Source organism: Vitis vinifera, chromosome 8 (genome assembly GCF_030704535.1).
Source record: "Vitis vinifera cultivar Pinot Noir 40024 chromosome 8, ASM3070453v1".
In the NCBI taxonomy this organism is placed as follows: Eukaryota; Viridiplantae; Streptophyta; class Magnoliopsida; order Vitales; family Vitaceae; genus Vitis; species Vitis vinifera.
The window spans coordinates 18,405,496-18,427,050 of record NC_081812.1 but is presented as its reverse complement, the minus strand read 5'-3'; the positions used below and the strand labels follow the sequence as shown (position 1 = coordinate 18,427,050).

The following is a 21,555-nucleotide window of genomic DNA, read 5'->3' as shown; positions in this document are numbered from 1 at the left end:
ATCAATTGATGACCTTTGAGTAGTGTGCTACATTGGATTTGGGAAATAACCAGCATTTATTTTAAGCTTGAAATTCCTTTTGAAAAAATAACTTTTTCTTAAATCCTGAAAATACAACCAGATTTCAGGTAGAGGAGTTAAGGGGTGGAGATTGATGGGTTTTTCGATTGAAGACCAATATGGTCCTATTTTGAATCCTCCATTAACTTCCATTTCCTCTTCAGCTAAATTGCTTTGAGTTTTGGTCCAAGATGGTAGTGTTTTTGCTTCCTTCACTTCCATTTTCACTTTTTTTTTTAATAAATACTTTTATGGTCACTGGTTAAATCAAGTGGCAAGAGAAATGATAAAAATGAAAATAGTTGAGTAAATGATGATAAGAAATGGTGAGAATCAGATTTTCATGGGTTGGCATATGGTGTCATAATAATTAATTTTAATATAATTTGTAAGAAAACATAAATAAAATAAAAAAATAATTTACTAAATGTGTCTTTTCCCAATAATGGGTTGTTGTTAGTTGGTTAAAACTAAAACACCCCAAAAAAAATAAAAAAATAAAAAAAGGTCAGCCTAATGAGTGGGAGGAAAGATGATGTGCATATAAATAGGGGAGAGGGAGAAAGCAAAGGTGCCACAAAAGTTTAGGTGAGAAGATCTCTAAAATTGGGAGAAGGCCTTGGAGGGTGGTGGTGGAGAGGAGTCCAACCACTAGTTCTTTTAAGGCATATTGGAGACATATAAAGCCAGCTCTATACACCCAAGATATTGATGAGTATTTTCATGAGACTAGCAATGGCCACTCCATCCTCCTCCTCCTTCTGCTTCATCATCCTCGCTTTCGCTTTACTGCATGTTCCTGCTTTTGCCTTTACCACGGAGGGTATCCTTATTCTCTCTCATTCATCTTCTTCTTCTTACTGTCACCAATCACCATTCACTTCTCTTTTTTTAAAACTTTTTTTTTGTTGGTTTTTTGAATAAATTTGTGCATGGGATGGCATCAGAGCTGGAAGAAGTTCCGTTCAGTTACGCGGGACAAATGGGACCAGCCAACTGGGGAAAGTTGCATCCGCAATTCCAAGAATGCGTAGTTGGGAAATCGCAGTCTCCAGTTGACATAATCACCAACAAAACTGAGCTTAATCCAAATTTGAAACCCTTATCCAGAAATTATCGTCCTGGAAAATCCACTTTGGTTAACAATGGCTTCAACGTTGGGGTTTGCACTTCATCTTTTCTTTCTTTCTTTTTTTCGCCATTTTATTCTCACTTCTTTTTATATTCATACAATGGGTAACTTGGTGAGAAGCTGATACCAATAATGGGTTTTGATTTTTGATTTTTTTTTTTTTTTTTTTGAGATTTTAAAATAAAAATGATAAGCATGAAAGTGATTTTGTGAATGGAAAAGCTTTCATGCCGACTAAAAATTTTGGACGAAAAGAAGAGGTATTTATGTCATACTTTCCATTCATTTCAAAGAATAATACGGCTTCTTTTATCAGGTATGTAGATCAAGGTGGTAGCCTGACCTGTATATTATTTAGGGCCTGAATATAATATTGATTTGATACGTATCGAAAAGTGGAATATTACGTCATGTATGGATTCAGATTATACAGTTTGATACCAAATTCGGTGACATTGTTTTACATTCCGATTGGATTAGTTTGAGAGGAAGAGTCCGGAACTTGCCAAAAAGTGGTGCCAGCCCAAGTCCAGCAGTTCAAGCCCAGCCATAATGGGGAGTGGGCCGACCATACCATTAAGGACATTAGCAGTAGGATTATTCTATAGTATCATTTGGGATGGAATTACTAGTTATGACCTATATTCTATTTTTGTAAAAGACTAGACAAAGGGGACTGGGCTTGGAATTATTAACCTATCATACTATTATGTGATTTACATCAGTGATTGATAGTTATGGTGAAGCAGCAGAATGGTTTTCACGGTGAAAATTGGCAGGTGCGCTTTGACGAAGACGTGGGAGTGTTGTTAGTAGATGGTAAGAACTACAGCTTGAAGCAAATGCACTGGCACTCTCCTTCTGAGCACCGTATTGATGGACTCCAGTAAGACCTCCCTCTCTTTCTCTATCCCTTTAATAGTAAGAGTCTAATACAACCAAGGAGGCTTCAGTCGGTTGGTGGTCCACTCAATGGGCCTAATGATATAGGGCTTGACCAATTGAAGCCCATATAAACAGACATGTATTTTTACCTTTACCCTTGGATATTATTGGGTTGATGGGATTTGGTTTGCCAGGTATCCAGCAGAGCTGCATCTTGTCCACAGAACTGATGATGGAAACATAGCAGTTGTGGGCATCCTCTACCAATATGGTGATGCTGATCCCCTCCTCTCCAAGGTACATACATGTCTTCTCTCTCTCTCTCTCTCTCTTTCTCGCTCATGCTTATTATTAGCTTAGGACGTTAGGTCTTATTATAAGTTATAAACAAGGCCATAATTGGGATTTGGACATGGGTGCAGTTGAAGAATAAGTTAGACGAGCTGGCCAAGGATGTTTGTGCAAGCAATGAGCAATCTCAAGTTTCTCTAGGGACAATGGACACTAAGCTCATCAGGCGAAACACCCGCAGGTATTACAGATACATGGGTTCTCTCACTACTCCCCCCTGCTCCGAGAAAGTTGCCTGGCACATCCTGGGCAAGATCAGAGATATATCCAAGGACCAGGTTGCTGCTCTGAAGGCTCCTTTGAATTCCGATTGCAAGGACAACTCACGCCCTCTCCAGCCTCTCAATGGCCGACGCATTCAGCTTTATGATGAGACTCCAGATGGCAGTGATTTCTAATCTAATCTCCAATTCACCGTCTTAGTAGCAAGGATTGGCTCTGTGTTTTTCCATCTTCCATGTATGTAGTTAGTTGTCTCTTGATCTACTAAAATGTAGACCTTCTGATATTTCATCATCATCACCATCAAATATATTCCAAACATGATAATAATTTCTTTCAATGATTTCCATTTTAGACACTGAGGGATCAAGATCATGCGTGGACATAGATGATTGCCTCCAAAAATGAAAATGATCCAGGCCTTTTTCATCCCTCTTTTACATGTTTCAAATCCAAGCCCATCCATCGTATTAAACACTAAATATGCATGCCGTCGGCCCATTCTTAACTCAAAGATTTCACTTTCAAATTATGTCCTCTTTTGCCTTTTTTTCCCCACAAAACACGGGTGAACAGGCCACGAGCCGAAGTGCTTCAAAAATTATTCTTAAATTATCGAAAAGTAATTCCAAATCTACGACAGTTTTTGCCATAAAAGAAGGAAAGTTGTTTTTTTTTGTGAACTTATAAATCGTCTTTTGAAAAGACGGTTTCCACCAAAACCAATAAAAAAAAAAAAAAAAATTAATCCTTCAAAAATCGTCTTTTGAAAAAACCATTTCCATCCTAACAAACATATAAAAAAAAATTAACCACTCAGAAATCATCTTTTGAGAAAACGATTTCCACAAAAACAAATATATATATATAAAAAAATTAACCACTCAAAAATCATTTTTTGAAAAGACGATTTCCAAAAAAATCATCTATTTAAAAAAAAATTACTACCCCAGGAAATCATCTCTTCACCACCCAAATTTCAAACTTGTATATATTTTAATATCTTTAATTATCTCCATATTATAAAAACAAATAATACAATTTAATATAAAAATATGTTATAAATCCATTTTAAAATTAAATAATTAATTATAATCATATAATTATTATAAATATATATTATAAATTTAATTAATTTTATTTACTAAATTTAATATAAGATAAATAATATTTATCTATTGTGTTTTTTTTCTTTTGCAATTAAAAAAAACTATTATCAATTTATATGAAAAAATGAGTTTAAAAAAATAAAATTGTTATTAATTTATTAAATAATTATTTACAAAATAAATAATTTTATTTTGTTTTAATTTTTAAATTAATTATATTATATAAATTTTAATGTTAAAAATATTAATCTTTTAAGTTAAAATTTCATGTGTTGTCATAACTCTTATGACCTATTATAATTCATCAGAGAAAGCTGAAGACCATTTGCTACCCTCTCATAGCTAGCCCATAGGTATAAGAAAATCTTACCTATTGTATGTGTTGTCATTTTCACTCATTTAATACTCAACTGTTATACTCCACCTACACACTACATTTATTCTACTTTTTTCCAACTTCTCGTACACTATAAATTATCTTCTTCATTCTCATTTTCACCTTCAAACTTATTCGCTACCATTTTCTCCATCTTCCCCACTTGAAACTCAATTTTTCATTTATTAGTTTTTCACCTTCCATCACTTTCATTTATATCCCTTGTTCTCTTTGATAGACTTCTGAGCATATCTTATTTTTTTTCTTCAACACTCACGCTACTTATAAGGTAATATTTTTGCTTTATTTTTATTTCAAGTTATTTTATAATGTATAGTTTTTATTATTATATAAGTTTTTAAATTTATTTGGATTATATAATATTTGTTTGAATAATATTTATCAGAAATTATTATTTTAAATAGATTAAATCATTCAAAAAAATAAAAGATATATTATTTTATTCATAGGTAATATTTTTGTTTGTATTTCATATTTATTGTGTAATGCATAATAGATATTTGTTGTTATATGTTTTTTTTTTAATTTATTGGATTTACGGTAATTTTTTTAGAATATTATTTTTTGTAAATTATCATTATGTAAAGATAAATGAATTAAATCATTCAAAAAATAAAAATGATATTAGTTTATTTAATTAATATGAAATAATAAGATTATTGCTTATGTTTATCAATCAAATAATACGTTTTATAAAATATTAAAATTTAAATTTAAAAATAAAATAAAATATAGAATGAAAAATAATAATAATAATAGAATAATTATATTTCTATATATTTTGCATAATATATGATTTAAAAAAATATTAAAAGCTAGAAAATAGAAATACAACATTATCTGAAATTATGAATTTATCCTATATATTTTTTAAAATTAATATTAGTGTTAAATAATTGAAAAAATTGTTGTAAAACAATGAGATGTAAAAATAAAATATAAATAAAAGTAGAAATAAAACTAAAATGTTATTTGATTTATTTAAATGTATAATATATATATATATATATATATATATATATATATAAAAGTAATTGTGTATAATATAAAATAGTAACCGTGAGTATTAAATATATATAATATATATTTAAATATTAAAATATTATATACATTTAAATATCCATTTAAAAAAAGAAAAGAAAGATATAATTGTAAAATGTTAGAATATATAACAAAATAAAATAAATAAGTTTAGTAATGGTTGTTAGTGTTAAATTATTTTTTTGCATATAATATTATTTAAAAAATATGAAAATATAAGAAATATAAGTAGAACATTATCCGAAATTATGAATTTATCTTCTATATTTTATAAAAATTAATATTAGTCTTAAATTATTGAAAAAATTATTGTAAGATATTGAAAGATAAAAATAAAAAATAAATAAAAATAGAAATAAAACTAAAATATTATTTGATTTATTTAAATGGATATTTTAATGTATAATATATATATATAAGTAATTGTGTATAATATAAAATAGTAACGGTGAGTATAAAAGGTATATAATATATATTTAAATATTAAAATATTATATACATTTTAATATCCATTTTAAAAAAGAAAAGAAATATACAATTATAAAATATTAGAATATTAAAATATTAAAAAATATTTAAATGATGCAGGGAATACATTCTTATGGATCTTGGACCTATAGATCGTTTTGTTCTGTATAACCAGAAAGTACACTGATCTTCACTTATATGAGAATGAAATGATCTTGGAGAGCTCCATTGTTGACATCGTGAAGCAAGTTTTTATCGTAATAGTGTTTTGGATGCACGTATCATTCCATATTTGCAACAATCTGGATTCTACGGTATTACCCGATTAGGTTTCATTTCATTAGATTGGCACCTTATTACAACATTCATAGAAAGATGGCGCCCTGAGACCCACACTTTTCATGTACCTCAGGGAGAGTGTACCATCACACTTCAGGATGTTAGCATTATTTTAGCCTTACCAATTGATGGTGTTGCAGTTAGCAGCACCACATGCTTGGATTGGAGAGAGGTGTGTGCTACATTGTTAGGAGCGGTGCCTGAAGATGGAGATATATCTGGACAAAGACTTCGTTTGACTTGGTTGACAGAGCATTTTCCTTCATTGCCACCTGATGCTGATGTGGAGTTCGTGAGATGCTATGCTAGGGCATTCATCTTACAGTTGATTGAAGGTTTTCTTTTTGCGGATAAATCGAACAATAGGGTACACTTAATGTTTTTACCTCTATTTGAAGATCTTGGAGTTACTGGTACTTACAATTGGGGTAGTGCTTGCCTAGCTTGGCTATATCGAGAGATGTGTCGAGCATCCCGTATTGATGCACATGATGTATCGAGTTCTCTCATTTTGTTACAGGTCCAAACAACCTTAGTCCCAGGGTTAGTAAGTTTAACAATATTCATCCACCTATGTAGAGCTTGGTAAGATTCATCCCAATCACCAAATATCCTTATGATTGTTTTCCTTTTTGCTTCCCAAATCCTCTTGTAATGAACATTATAACCAAATTTATCTTTCACTATTTGATGTAATGCAACAATTGAAATTGTGTGATCATTTTCGACTACATTTTGAACTTCTCGTGTAATGAATGTGGAGTTTAATTGTGAGTGGTCTTGTGATAGTTTAGGGTAAACACAAGTGTGATGACCTATGTACTTTGTTATCTCTAACAAACCATGAGATTTACGACGACATGCACGAAGCCTCCAATTACAACCCTCAGACCATTTTTTACACTTTACAACCCACATATCTGGCTCAAATTCAATAACAATCAAATGTTGATTCCTACATATGGAATAACGTTTAACAACATATTGTAAGTCTACCTTACTCTCAAACCGTAAACCCTTAATTAATTCATGTGATTCATTCCATAAGCCAGTGTGTGCTAGTAAATCCTTGTCAGCCATGGAGTTAATTACATCCCAATTCAATTCTCTAAATATTGGGGAAGGGACATCATGTTCACCACCACCTACCAATGATGCATCATTTTCTGTATTTTCATTATCCTCTCTGTCTACAATATACTCATTACCATCATCTTCATCAAATAACTCCACATTGTCATCATCATTTCCAAGTAAAATATCAACATAATTTCCAACTATCATTACAATTGAATCAGTAACCCCCGCCATATCTACCCTAACTATAGGTTTCATATCATTATCATAACTTTGCATATACATAGGGGAAGATGTGTTCTCTTCTACCATTTGTTGACTTAGACCTAGACTTTCAATATGCATTGGGGTAGTAAAGCTACTAGGCATGGAGTGATAATCAATGGAAGAAGTTTGACAATACATTACAATAGAATTTGGAGGAGGAGATTGTGCGACAATAGTAAACATTATGCTCACATCACCATTATCTCGAATAGACAAAGGGACATAATTAACAGTACCCCTACCATTTGGAAAGGGAATTAGATATCAGAACACCATATTTAACTTAGTGTAAGTACGATTAATATTCAGAGCATGACACAATTTTGTTTCTAACTCATCAAATGTTATCATACTATTGATTGAAACATCTTTATTAGGAGGACGATTATAACATACCCCAAATTTACAATCAATAATTTCACCCCTGGTATAACACAACACTGTGGTGTAACCATCCATTATCAAACCTATTCAAAATATCAACAAAGAAGTATCATCATCAATAAAATTTATGATAATAAATGATATACAATATGTATTTTGCAAATTTATTTTACTAATATTATGGTGCATTGTCCGTTACAATATATTTATTTTCTTTTTTAAAATGTATATTTAAATGTATATAATATAACATTTTAAATGTACATTTACATATTATATAAGATAAGATCAACTCTTAGATAATGTTCTACTTATATTTTAATATTTTTTAAATAATATTATATGCAAAAATAATAATTTAATACTAACAACCATTACTAATTTTATTTATTTTATTTTATTATATATTCTGACATTTTACAATTATATCTTTCTTTTCTTTTTTAAAATGGATATTGAAATGTATATAATATTTTAATATTTAAATATATATTATATACCTTTAATACTCACCGTTACTATTTATATTATACATAATTACTTATATATATATATATATATATATATATATATATATATATATTATACATTAAAATATCCATTTAAATAAATAAAATAATATTTTAGTTTTATTTCTACTTTTATTTATTTTTTATGTTTATCTCACAATATCTTACAAGAATTTTTTCAATAATTTAATATTAATATTAATTTTTATAAAATATAGAAGATAAATTCATAATTTCGGATAATGTTTTACTTATATTTCTTATATTTTAATATTTTTTAAATAATATTATATGAAAAAAAATAATTAAACACTAACAACCATTACTAAATTTATTTATTTTATTTTATTATATATTCTAATATTTTACAATTATATCTTTCTTTTCTTTTTTAAAATGGATATTTAAATGTATATAATATTTTAATATTTAAATATATATTATATATACATTTAATACTCACAGTTACTATTTTATATTATACACAATTATTTTTTAAATGATTTAATTCATTTATCTTAAATTCAATAAATTAAAAAAATACATATAACAACAAATATCTATTATGCATTACACAATAAATATGAAATAAAGGCAAAAATATTACATTATAAGCAGCATGAGTGTCGAAGAAAAGAAAGGAGATATGCTTAGAAGTATACTAAAGAGAACGAGGGATATAGATGGGAGTGATGGAAGATGAGAAACTGATAAGTGAAAAATTGAATTTCAAGTGTGGAAGATGGGGAAAATAAAAGTGAAAAAGTTTAAAGGTGAAAATTAGAATGAGAAGTTGAAAAAAGGTAGGATGAGTGTAGTGTGTAGGTGGAGTGGAGTATAACAATCAAATTGGTGGAGTATTAAATGAGTGGAAATGACAACACATGCAATAGGTAAGATTCTCCTATACCTATGGGTTAGCTATGTGAGAGTAGCAAACGATCTTCAAATTTGTGTGATGAAGTATAATAGGTTATAAGAGTTATGACAACACATGAAATTTTAACTTAAAATATTAATATTTTTAATTTTAAAATTTATATAATATAATTAATTTTAAAATTAAAACAAAACAAAATTATTTATTTTGTAAATAATTATTTAATAAATTAATAACAAATTTGTTTTTTTAAACTCATTTTTTCATATAAATTGATAATAGTTTTTTTTAATTGCAAAGTGAAAGAAAAAAAACACAATAGATAAATATTATTTATCTTATATTAAATTTAGTAAATTAAATTAATTAATTTTATAATATATATTTAAAATAATTATATGAGTATAATTAAATTGTATTATTTGTTTTTATAATATGAAGATAATTAAAGATATTAAAATATATAAAAGTTTGAAATTTGGGTGGTGAAGAGATGATTTCCTGGGGTAGTAATTTTTAATTTTTTTTTAGAAATCGTCTTTTCGAATACGATTTCCAAGTTGACAAAAAAACCAATTCTTCTTCTTTTCTTTCTGGCAAAAATTGTTATAAATTTGAAATTATTTTTCCTACTGAGAATAATTTTTTATCCGATGATAGGGTTTCTCTTTCTGGTAATTATACTTTAAAAACAACAGCAGACAATGAGTGTAATCAAGTGATTTTCAAAGAAAGAAGGGGTCGGCAGAGAGGCACCAAACTCCTCAAAATTCCTAAGTGACATAATTAAATGTACCCTAGGAGTCAATGGCAGTGATGGCTTGGCTTTATAAAACAAAGACTCAGACCCACCACCCACAAAAATCAATGCATACTAAGACCATTCCACACTTCAAACAAAATTGAATGAAGGGCAACGATCAATTTCTTTGACCCATACCTTAAATGAACTGCATGATTATGGACCGATCACCATATTTTGTTAATAATATTATTTGAATCTTTAAATTACCAACGACCATCACCATCAATGTGTCATTGCGTGTTCCCCATTTTCCTCAACTACCTTATTTTGATTTTTTTCCCCCTGTTTTAACATATCCAAAGATATTCTGTGTGCTTGGGTTGAAGGTCCGGAGCCTGGAGCCCTTGATCTCACCAGCTAGCAGTTACTCTATTTACGAGGAGGCCCTGGTCATTCATTGCTGCATTTTGCCCGATACATGCTTTTAGCCTTTTACTAATTCCAAAATTATTTTTATTATAATTAATTAAAATTTTTCTTTTTATCTCTTAAAAATTCAATTATTTGGAAAATTAATAAAAATTAGAGAAATTTAACGAATTATATTTATGTATTTTCTTTTTCCTAATTTGTTTGATAAATTGAGTACCTTTTTATAAATAAACTCCGTTTAATTATCTAAACTATCGATTCAAAGATTGAAATCTAAGTTTCAATTAAAACCTAATTTCTCAGACTCCATTCCAAAATCCGAAAATTCACCGAAACAGTGGGCTTCCACGAATTGCTTTTATTAAAATTAGACGCAAATTTACAGGTGCTCACTCAAAAACCATTCCTTATATATTTACAAAAATCATATCATTTCAACATTTATATCAAATGAGCGGAGGAAAAATAAAATCCAAAATCCAATACGCTGAAAACTCTAGTTTTTTTACTTTCTACCTTAAAAAGGTGGGGTTGAGGCGTCAGCCCAACAACCCATTTAAGCTGAGGCGGGTCCCGCATGCTGCCAATCACGACCGCAATCAACTTCCTTTGGTGGGGCCATTGCACGTCGTCTCCATATGAAATCCCGATCCAACGACTCTGATTTTGCCACGTCTACTTCCACATCGTCTATCCACGAATCGGATCTCCGACCGGATGCGAATCGCTGCACCCCTCCCAGAGTGGGAGGCTCCGACTCCGGTTCGCTTGTGTGCATCTCCCGTGCTCTCGCTGTGAAGCTGTTTCTTGGAGATGACTGTTTTGGCGGCTCCGGAACTCCCTTGATTGGCTTTGCTCGGCCGGTCCGGAATATCGACTTAAGGTTCTTCCAGAATCCACCTTTCTTATGTTTTCCGGATTTTGATCTTATCATCTTTGCTTCCGCTGCCACCGTCGCCATCTCCGCCGGTGATTTTATTGACCGTTGTCGGTTTCTTAATCGACGGCTTCGGTCCTTCTTCGATCTCACTCTTCCCATACAAGAAACCTTCGGCGACGACGGTTCCGCCATCGGAACCGCAGATTTCCCTGTAGGCTCGGTCCGTTTCAGGAACAGTCGCGTATTTGACGCTCGACAGTTCCGCCGGGTCTTCGCATCAGTATAGCAAGGTTTCTGTGGCTTCGGCAACCCAATGATCGAAGCCTTAGACTTCAAATTCAAAGAAAATCGCTGAGAAGAAGAATTAGAATGGGAATTGTGATTGGGATTCAAGTTAGTGGAAGTGGAGTTTCCTTTGGTGGATTCTTTTCGCTCGTAGAACGCGTTCCGATCGAACCAATCGAGTTCAGCGTCTTTGGAAAGCCAGAAAGATTCTGGCGGGAAATCAGGAGCAACTTCCGGGAGATCTGTTCCTTCTGGTGCAACATCGCCATCTGCTAGTGTTTCACAAGCGATCTTCCGGTCACAACCACCGCCGCCGCAGACTGAAACTAGGGTTTCTAGATCTACCTGTGGCATCCTACTCAGGCTTGGAGAGAGAAAGTCCAGAAAGAGAGAGGGAGAGTAGATGGTATGAAGGTGGTGCCGTGGTGGTATGAATGGGATGGGAGACTTTAAAAAGGAAGTGCGTTTGTTTCGCAAGAAAATAAAAAAAATAAAAAATATATATAAAAATATAAAAAAGGATAGGAATGGAAATGTGAAAATGGAAAGAGAGGAAATATAGAATATTTGGAGGGAGTTTTAACTTGTTGACTCGTGCCCGGTGGTTTTCAGAGAAAGAGAGAGATTAAAAAGATTGGGACGCTTTTGTCAAAAGAGTACAAATCACTTCTTTGCGTCACGTTCCCTAACTGACCGGCTTCCTCCTCTTTTGGCTCCCAGCCACACTCCCATTTTTAGCTCACCACGCACCACACGCCCTCACCCTTGTATTCTCAATTAAAGGATCTGATCACCGGCTTCCTCCTCTTTTGGCTCCCAGCCACACTCCCATTTCAGCTCACCACGCACCACACGCCCTCACCCTTGTATTCTCAATTAAAGGATCCGATCACTAGATCCAATTCTACTTCAATTTTATTTTTCCAATATGCTTAACTTCCTGCCAAAGCATTACAGTTAGCTATTTGTGGTACGAAAATTAGTCAGGGATTTGGATCTGGTCTTCACCCTACTAACTAACTCACCAACTCCCCATTTTTCAGCCAACTGCTTCGCTTTCACCTCGTAACAACATACAAATTATCACGCCTAAAGTCTTCGAACATCCCACAAAACCAACCACCACATCAATTTAATTCGCCTTCCATTTTTTTTTTGTAAAATGATTATCTCAGGACCTAAACATATTCAACAACTTGATTCTATATTGCCCCATAAGTGTTTGTAAGAAGGCCTAATACTTTGCTCCCATTATTGGGGCAGAGTCGTTTTTCATGACATGGTGTCCATATGGAGGCACCGCCTTGTTCCAAATAATAAAAACCGAATAATCAAACACGCATCATTATGCCAATTGAATAATTGAAGTCTGATTGAGGTCCCCCAATCGATTTTAATTCATATTAGCTATATCTTGTCCCCTGAAATTGTTTAAATGAAAATCTTTCTAACCCAAAAAGAAAAAAAGAAGGGGCATTTGAAGAAATTCATGACAACAAAGTCCACTTGCTCACATGGTGACTGTCCAGAATTTGATGGAAGAGTGAGTAGTGTGAGGTAAGATTGTGAGAGAGGCTTAGGGGGAGATGGAGGAAAAATAGAACGGACGGAAAACATGGAAACATGATGTGTGAAGGAATCAGTACGAGCCAAGGACAGCAAATGAGGGAGGATTCAATCTCATCTCCCTCAAGAAATCCTGTCAGCTTTGTATCTTTGCTTCCCCCCATCATCTGCGCCCACATATGCATACATTGTCATCCTTTTTACTTAACATGGAAACAAAAAGGAACACTCCCTTTCCATTATTGCTCTCCCTTTTGCCCATCCGGATGGTGATTACGCATTATCGTAGCTTTAAAAATGGCCTATGGGGGCCCATCACCACCACACCGTATATGGAGCACAGGCCATGGTTGCATGGTTTTCTGTTTTCACTTTGCATTTTTCATTCCTCCCTCTCGTTCTCATCGTCTCCCCCCATTCGCAAATACTTCGTTACCCATTTTTAGTATGGGTATAATCGCACCTACCAAAACGAGGTGCTCCCCAGTCCCAGTCGTGTATATAATGGTGAGTCCAAATAATGTGGGTGTTAGAAAAAGGGATAAACGAGAGACATGGGGACAGAACTGGTCCTCTTGTCAACCTGCAATGTATAAATATATAGAGGGTCCAATTGATGACCGGATTTAGTCTAATGGGAATAAGTTTGACATTTGTGGTTCACATGAAAATGAAATCATTCCATTTTTAATTCACAACCAACGCCAAAAGATTCATTTTTTTAACTGGGATTTGAAATCATGCCTTGCTCTTCTTGACCTCGTGGTTTTTACTTTTTACATTATGCAAAGCAGAGTCAAACTCTGGTAATCCATTTGTAATGAATTCTACACATATTATGACATCTTTAATAAGAAAGGACAAATCATATGATTTATACACAAGTAATCTTTTAATCTCAAATTGGGTATTCAGAAAATTAGGCAATCTTGCTTTTGATTTATCGAGCTCAGAATTCAAAATTTTAGGATTTGTTTGATAACTATTTTCAAAACAGTTTTTAAAAACTATTTTTTAATATTTTATAAAATAAAAATTTATTTGAAAACCTAAAATATTTTTAACTTATTTTAAATATTTTTAAATATGTTTTAAAAATAATTTTTATATCTAATATTTTATTTTTAATCATTATATACATATATATAATTATTTTTTAAAACAGTAAAAGAAAAAAAGTGAAAATAATATAAAACAAAACAATTTTATTTTTTTTGTTTTGAAGAAAAAAAACTATTCTCCAAAATAATTATCAAACAAACCCTCGTACTTCTATAATATTTTATATTTATAAAGTTTAGTTCCATTAGGCTTTAAAAAGAGAAAATATATATAAAAAAAAAATAGAAATTCTAGAGACTTGCCTTATTAAAAATTACTTTAAACAATTTGGCATCCCAAAAATTCTAAATAATTTTTTAAAATATTATTTTTAATATAAATCTTTAAAATATTTTATATTTTATATTTTATATAAAGATTAATAAATATATTCAATATCAAAATATACCTTTTTTTGTTTTCAAAATTTAAATTAGAAATAAAATCTGTATAAAAAGTAGAATATATTACATAAAAGGTATAAATTATTTCATATCTTTGAAAAATAATTTTATAAAAATTTAGAAATTAAGATGGTAACTTTTTTCTATTCTAATTTTTTTAAACAATTTAAATTTTTTTTTTAATATGAACCTTTAAAAAAATTTATACCTTTTATAAAAATTATCACAATTTTTTATTTTAAAAATAGAAAACAAATGTGAATATTTAATCATTTTAATTGTAATTAAAATTAAGACGCTTAATATAAGTGAATTTTTATTTTTATTTTTTCAAAAAAAAAAATTAATAGAAGACTCTACCATGTCATACTTGCAGGGATCTCCTCTAAACGAACATGTGGTAGACCACCCTGGCCTCACAAGGTACCCTTTTAATGGACATGTGGCACGTCCTGCCCTTTGTTCGGACGTTTAGTCCGAACCTAGTAATTGTACTCCTAGGACCCCTAACCATATTTTGCAGGTAATCATTACTCATCCTGCCAAAAACACACTCGATAGAACATCCTTAAGTCTTTTCAGGCGACCTACTACACCCTGCCCTGCGTGCGCTTGCAGAATGAAAGGACAAGTGAGACGACTTGTCGTCTCACCAACAATCTTTATCAACTGCCCGCAGGATAATGATTGCTCTGTCACCCTCGATATGATAAGGCTTCAAACACTATAAAAGGCTTTTGATGACTCAGTTGAGACGGAGAAGTAAGCATTCATTAAAAAAACTTCATAAGACCAATATGCTTTATCGCCAATTTGACAAAAGCTTCGAAGGGTGTGTTCGAACCATCTATCCAAATATCTTTTACAAAAGAGTGGAAGAAAGCATCGCTCTCAGTTGAGGGGATGAAAACATCAAGGAGCTACAATGCCTCTAGATCTTCCCTGCATTAACAATACTTGTAAAAACTAATATATATTATAAATACAGATGGGAAAGTTAATTAAAAGCTTGAAATAAAAAAATGAAAAATGAAAAATTAAAATAATTAATTAAAAAAAAGGCTGAATTGAGATTTGCCACCTTGGAACCGCGTGACTGTACCGCAGCGCTGTTACACAGTTCATGTGACGAGCTTGGCGTGGAGTGGACCAAAATCAAGCCGAGCCAAAAAAAAAAATGAAGGAAAAAAACAAATAAATAAAAGTGATGTGTGAATGTAAAGAAACAAAAAAGGTGGGGCCCAAAGGAAGAAGAGTCAAAACCACGTTAAAGTATGGAGAGGTGGAGACGAAGCCTTTCCTTTGGTTTCTAGTGGCGCCAACCTCAACAAAAGCCGCCGCCAAAAAAGGTATTCTACGTTAGCCATGATGAATCTCTCTTTGTTGTGGTTCCAGAACCTGACCTTTTTTCTTTTTTTGTTCTAGAACCGAACCTTTTTTTTTTGGGGCACAAAACGTGGTTACAAGCTTTATGAATTTTATTATCCCTCATGTTCCGGAACATGTTAAATTTTGTGTTGTTTTGTTTATGATAACACCTTTTGGAGATTTTTTTTTCTATTTTCCATCCACTAAGGTAGTAGGAGGAAGTGAAGAAGCATGAGTAACTTGTCGGTGGAAAACAGTTTTTCTTTTTTTTGGATAATTAGAATAAAATTTTATTTGCAATTTAAATATAGATACGATCATTTTTTTTAAAGTACTACAAAAAAAATTGTTGGAAAAATACATTTTTAATGTTTTGATTTTTTTCTATTTTTTTTCAAATTATAATAGTCTTATTTAATTTCTTTTAAATTTAATTTGATTTTGTAACACTATTTTAATGTTTGTACTCATAGATGGGAATTAATTTGTTTACACTATTTTTTATTTTTTAATTGGATGATTAAATAATAGATTATAATTCAAATGCATGAAAAAGAATCTAGGTGTCATCCCAATGCAAGGTTACAATTCTATCTTTGAATGTCAATAAAAAAATTAGTTTGAAATTAAACTGGTATTTAATAAATCAATTTAATAATTTAAAGTGATTTAATAATTTAATTTAATATATTAAATAAATTAAATATATTTTAAATAATAAACAAAAATAATTAATTTATTCAATTTATATTTTTATTTTACCTTTTTACCCTTATTTGTTATATTTGTTTTTAATGATTTTTTTTGTTATTTTATAATTTCTATTGTTATTTAATTAATTTTATCATAATTATAATTTATAAAGATAACTATATCAAATTAATAATTTATAATAAATTTTAAATTAATCCACTCATAAATAAAAGTGTAATGATTTTATTATTGAACATATTGAGAGAGTTAGGTGACTATTCAAGGAAATTGATAAAATTTTAGGATGTAAGCTGTTTGAACTTGTCTCAAAAGAGAAAAAATAATAATAATTTCTAAATAATTTGCCAACTAAAATTTGCCACATAGCTTAAGAAATAGGGAAGACAAAATGTGATTAGAGAATGGTCAAACTCATACAACCATCCCAAGCTTGAAACAGGAAGCAAAGAGAGTCAGAAACAGTGCGATTAAATCAAACGGCGATGCCCACTCAATCACATCCGGAATCCTGGATGCATGAATATTGTTCTATACATAAAGTCTTAATCCATCCACTTGGTCTTGAATCTTGATGTCACCTTCAATAATTGTCCTAACCACAGGGCCCACCAGACAATTACATTTCGTCTCTAAGCTAAATTGGTTTTGTATTCTTTTTATATTTAATAATTCAGATTCCATTTTTATTTAGTGAAAAAGTCAGTCTAGCATGGTTACATTAAATGTAGCTACTATCACTAAGCATAATCATTGTATTTATTCCATCTACTAAAAATCACATTCAATGGTTGGTATACCCAAAGTTTTAAAATAATTGTATTTTGATAAAAGTGAAACCCGAAACCCGAACACTAGAAGGTTCTATTCGATTAATAAGATAAAACAAAGTGGAGGGTTCTATTCCATCATTGGCACATAAATAAAATTTGATATTTTATAAAATATATTTTATACGATATTTATTTGTTAATTTTATTTAAAATAAAAAAAGTATTTGATCAAATATATTTAGTTTGAATTGAAATTAAAAAATATGTTCAAAATCAAGCTAGAGGACCTTGAAGAAAATTCATAAAATCATTTTGTTTGGCATTTTATTTATTTATTTTTACTTTTGGGCCAATGGGTTGGATCAGGGGCACGGGTATCCAGGGCGATGTGGCCCAATGGTGCAGGGTCCTCCGCATGAAATGGGGCTTCGTTGAAGAAGAGACACGTGGCTCTATCACACCGGCAATGGCTGACCCACAAGCGCACAGATCACGAGCGTAACAGCGTTCAACCATGCATCCATCCATCACCTAATTCATTTATCACTGGCTGATTTTATTCCATTTTTCATGAGTGGGTATCATATAATTGAAATCCTGTTGACCAAGGGGCCACGCCCATTGGACTTGACCCAACAGTAGCGGTTGACAATTACTTCATCTTCAATTCGATCAGGAGGTATTCCCCAAAAAAATGAAAAAATAAAAAATAATGAAGTTAGGCCGAATTCACCCCAAAACCCAGATTATAAACTGCATACCCTTGTGCCTTTTTTGGGCCGAATTCATCCCAAAGCCCATATTATAAAGTGAACACGTGTCTAGTGTGCCTGTGGCTGGCCCATTAGAACGTAAAAGTCTAATTTGATTCGTGGAAAATTTTATGGTTTGTTTTATAACTGTTTTTAGGAATAATTTTTTTGTTTTTAAAAATAAAAAATAAGATATTTTTAGAAAATAACTTTTAATTATTTTTATTTTTATTTTTTTATGATTATTTTATAAAATAATTATATAAGTATATAGAATAATACACAAATATAAAAATTATTTTTAAAATATATTTATAAATATTGAAAATAAGATAAAATTATTTCAGGTTTCAAAATAGACTTTTGTTTTATCAAAAGAATAATATTTTAAAATTTGTTTTAAAAATAATTATTAAATAATATTAAAAACACATTGAGAAAGAAAGTGTGGTGAAAAAAAAAAGAAAGTGAATGAATTATTTTTATATGTTTTTGGAAACTTGCAGCGAACGTGAGAATATGAGTCCTCAATACAATTTAAGTCCATAAAAGTGAATTGATATAGCAAGAAGGGGCGGTTTTGCAAGGGTTTTGAACTGAACGGTCAAAACTAAAGATTTTACAAAGAGAGGGGTCATAATCGAATTACTAAAAATGTCCATTTTATTCGAAATTTTCCGACCGTTGCCGTCCGTTGCAGACATGGTAACGGTTAAAGATTCAAACTAGAGTCCCACAATGTGGAAATACAAAGCACAAAAAGACACAAACCGGAGAAACCTCACACATCAATGGGCTGTGCTTCGTCAAAACTGTTCAGGAAAGATCTCCAACAAGAAATTCTGGACAAGAATGGCGAGTGCCTCAACCATGTGGTGTCTCTCACTTCTAGCACATATGGGGCTCTCAAACTGGACAACGACCTACGCAACAAAGAATCTGTTGCAGAACCGAAGAGGTCCCCTCCGCGGGAAGAAGCTGAGGTCATTAATGCTTGGGAGCTCATGGAAGGTCTCGAAGACGGAATACCCATTGCGGTTCCTGTCAAGAAAAGCCCCAAATCACTTGGTTTTCTTCGGGGATTTGGGGATATCGATGCGAGAAGCCCTTTGAAGTTCTTGAATCAGATTGCCTCTCCGAAGAGGATTAAGAGGTCTGGAGGGAAAGAGAATAAGCAACGAGCAAATGGGTTTGGAGGCGGCGGGGGAAGATCAGATTGTAGCCCAAAACTGGTTTTGAGAGACTCTACTCCTTCGGAGAATATCAAAAGGGTTGTGCCGACTTTGAGAGTTCCTGTCAAGAGGACTCCGGTGGGCGATGGGAAAGCTGATAATTTTGAAAGCGGAAGGGGGTCTTCATTGCGCAGGATGAGTTTGAGTCCCTTGTTCGATCCAGAGCTTCTTGCATCATTTGAGAAAGAATTGTCTGAAGAGAAGGAACAGATCAAGAAGATAGTTTCTCCAATACCCAAAGTTCAGAAACTGAGGAATTCTAGAGATTGTGAATCTATTCTGGATCTTTTTGAGAAAAAATGTCCACCAGGCGGGGCAAATGCAGTTGTCATTTACACAACCACGTTGCGGGGAATCAGGAAAACCTTTGAGGATTGCAACCATGTTCGTTCCATTTTGGAATCACACCATATTCACATGTTTGAACGTGATATATCAATGGATTCGGGGTTAAAGGAAGAATTGAGAGGGTTAATGGGGACAAAGGAAGTAAAAGTTCCACTTGTGTTTGTGAAGGGGAGGTTGATTGGGGGAGCTGATGAAGTGGTCAAATTGGAGGAGGAAGGGAAATTGGATATTCTGTTTGATGGGATTCCAAGGGCACTTGCTGGGTGCCAAGGGTGTGCTGGAGTTAGGTTTGTTATGTGCATGGCCTGCAATGGAAGTTGTAAGCTTTTGGATGAGGATCAGAAGAAGATGGTGAAATGTAGTGAGTGCAATGAGAATGGGTTGATTCAGTGCCCTATTTGTTGCTAACTTTAAATTAACTTTTGTCGTTGATTTGGATTTCAGATTTAGCTATCTTTGTTTTCTCTCTAGTGGAGATAGACGTATGAGTCTCTCAAGGTACTCTTTCTATGGGAAGTGGGGTTCTACATGTTAATTTTATTTGTATCCTTGTGTGTCTGGATATTTGTTGTTCTATTCGTTATTAAATTTCCTTTTTAACCCACTCATTACGAAATTGTAACCTCCCTTTCTATTCATCTTGACCTCGAAATTTATAGCTGATGCAGATTTGCCTTCGGAGTGTTTGATTTTTGGAAGTTAAAAGCTCATATTTTTCTTCTCTAGTATTTTGGTGTTTGTGTGGTTACATATCAATCAGGGATACAGATTATTCACCCAATATTTTCCTTTCTGAATTCTGTTTCTTTTCAGGACAGTTTCACTCCCATGAAAGAATTTCCTTGTAGGGAAGATAAGTTGCAAACAAAGGAGTCCAATCAACCTGCACTTTTTTATCATCTTCTGCCACCTATCTGGATTGAATTTAGTAGCTCACCCTTTTCTCCTTTGATAATGCTATTTGTGCTGATATATAATACGCATATCATTCAGGGTTACCAGTTATTCACCTGGGATATGCTCTGTGGCAGCCTCCTTTCTCAAATCTGTTTTCTCAATTCAAATTAAAAGGAAACCGATCTTCAGTCTCTCTTGATGCATATTTCTTATTCTGGTTCTCTGTTTCGATATTCAAAATGCAAGGACAGTGAGGAATGAAGGAAGAAATCAATCATGGAACTTTTTGTTTGCAGCATGTGTATGTTCCAGGGCTACAAAATGTTCCAATCAACGTTCTGATTATGGCTGTCAAACAGGCAGTGCAGAGCCTTGCCAGCTTCTGGTGATATGCTTTGCATGATTTTCTTCATATGCATACGAGTTATTATGATATTTTGTTCTTAAAAAACAAGAAACAATAAGTATATCCAATTACTTCTTATAAATATCCACCTACAAATCATTGTTGGAGTGTGTCCAAAGAAAATCTTTGTTTTCAGGATTGTGTTAGGTGTTCTTGTTAAGATACCGGAGTATGTTTCTCAAGGTCTTGGGGTGATTACAAAATGACGAAAGTAGGGGGGCGTTAATTAAGGTTTGTCGTTTGAGCTTGAGGCTGAGAGCAACAAAGATTATAAAGCTGTAGTGAATAGTAAGTATAAAGGTACAAGCAATATTATAGATCTTATTATAAAAGTACAAGCAATTCCTACACAAACTCTGTCAAAAATTTCTTGAAGTTAACTGAGTCATCAAAGAGGTTTGCGTGAACCAACATCTAAACACGCCTTTTTATAGATCCGACTAGCGATTGAATAGAAGAAGTTACTCGAAGAAAGATATTGTTAGTCATCCACCATAAAAAAATGAGACTACAAGTAAAAAATTTCAATCCTTA

General features: G+C 32.1%; 3 protein-coding genes across 3 annotated transcripts; 2 read left to right on the top strand and 1 right to left on the bottom strand.

The window, feature by feature from the left end:
- Positions 1-624: 624 nt before the first annotated feature.
- LOC100259742 (alpha carbonic anhydrase 1, chloroplastic) lies at positions 625-2,990 on the top strand. The gene is made up of 5 exons (XM_002282471.4): positions 625-883; positions 1,008-1,222; positions 1,972-2,078; positions 2,272-2,374; positions 2,500-2,990. The coding sequence occupies exons 1-5, from the start codon at positions 772-774 to the stop codon at positions 2,824-2,826; spliced, it is 864 nt and encodes a 287-aa protein (XP_002282507.1). The 5' UTR covers positions 625-771; the 3' UTR covers positions 2,827-2,990.
- Positions 2,991-10,623: 7,633 nt separating this feature from the next.
- Positions 10,624-12,058, bottom strand: LOC100244210 (uncharacterized). The gene has a single exon (XM_002276551.5). The coding sequence runs from the start codon at positions 11,815-11,817 to the stop codon at positions 10,855-10,857; it is 963 nt and encodes a 320-aa protein (XP_002276587.1). The 5' UTR covers positions 11,818-12,058; the 3' UTR covers positions 10,624-10,854.
- Positions 12,059-18,873: 6,815 nt separating this feature from the next.
- LOC100249375 (uncharacterized protein At5g39865) lies at positions 18,874-20,385 on the top strand. The gene has a single exon (XM_002276532.4). It carries the CDS (start codon positions 18,930-18,932, stop codon positions 20,124-20,126), a length of 1,197 nt encoding a protein of 398 aa, XP_002276568.1. The 5' UTR covers positions 18,874-18,929; the 3' UTR covers positions 20,127-20,385.
- Positions 20,386-21,555: the final 1,170 nt, after the last annotated feature.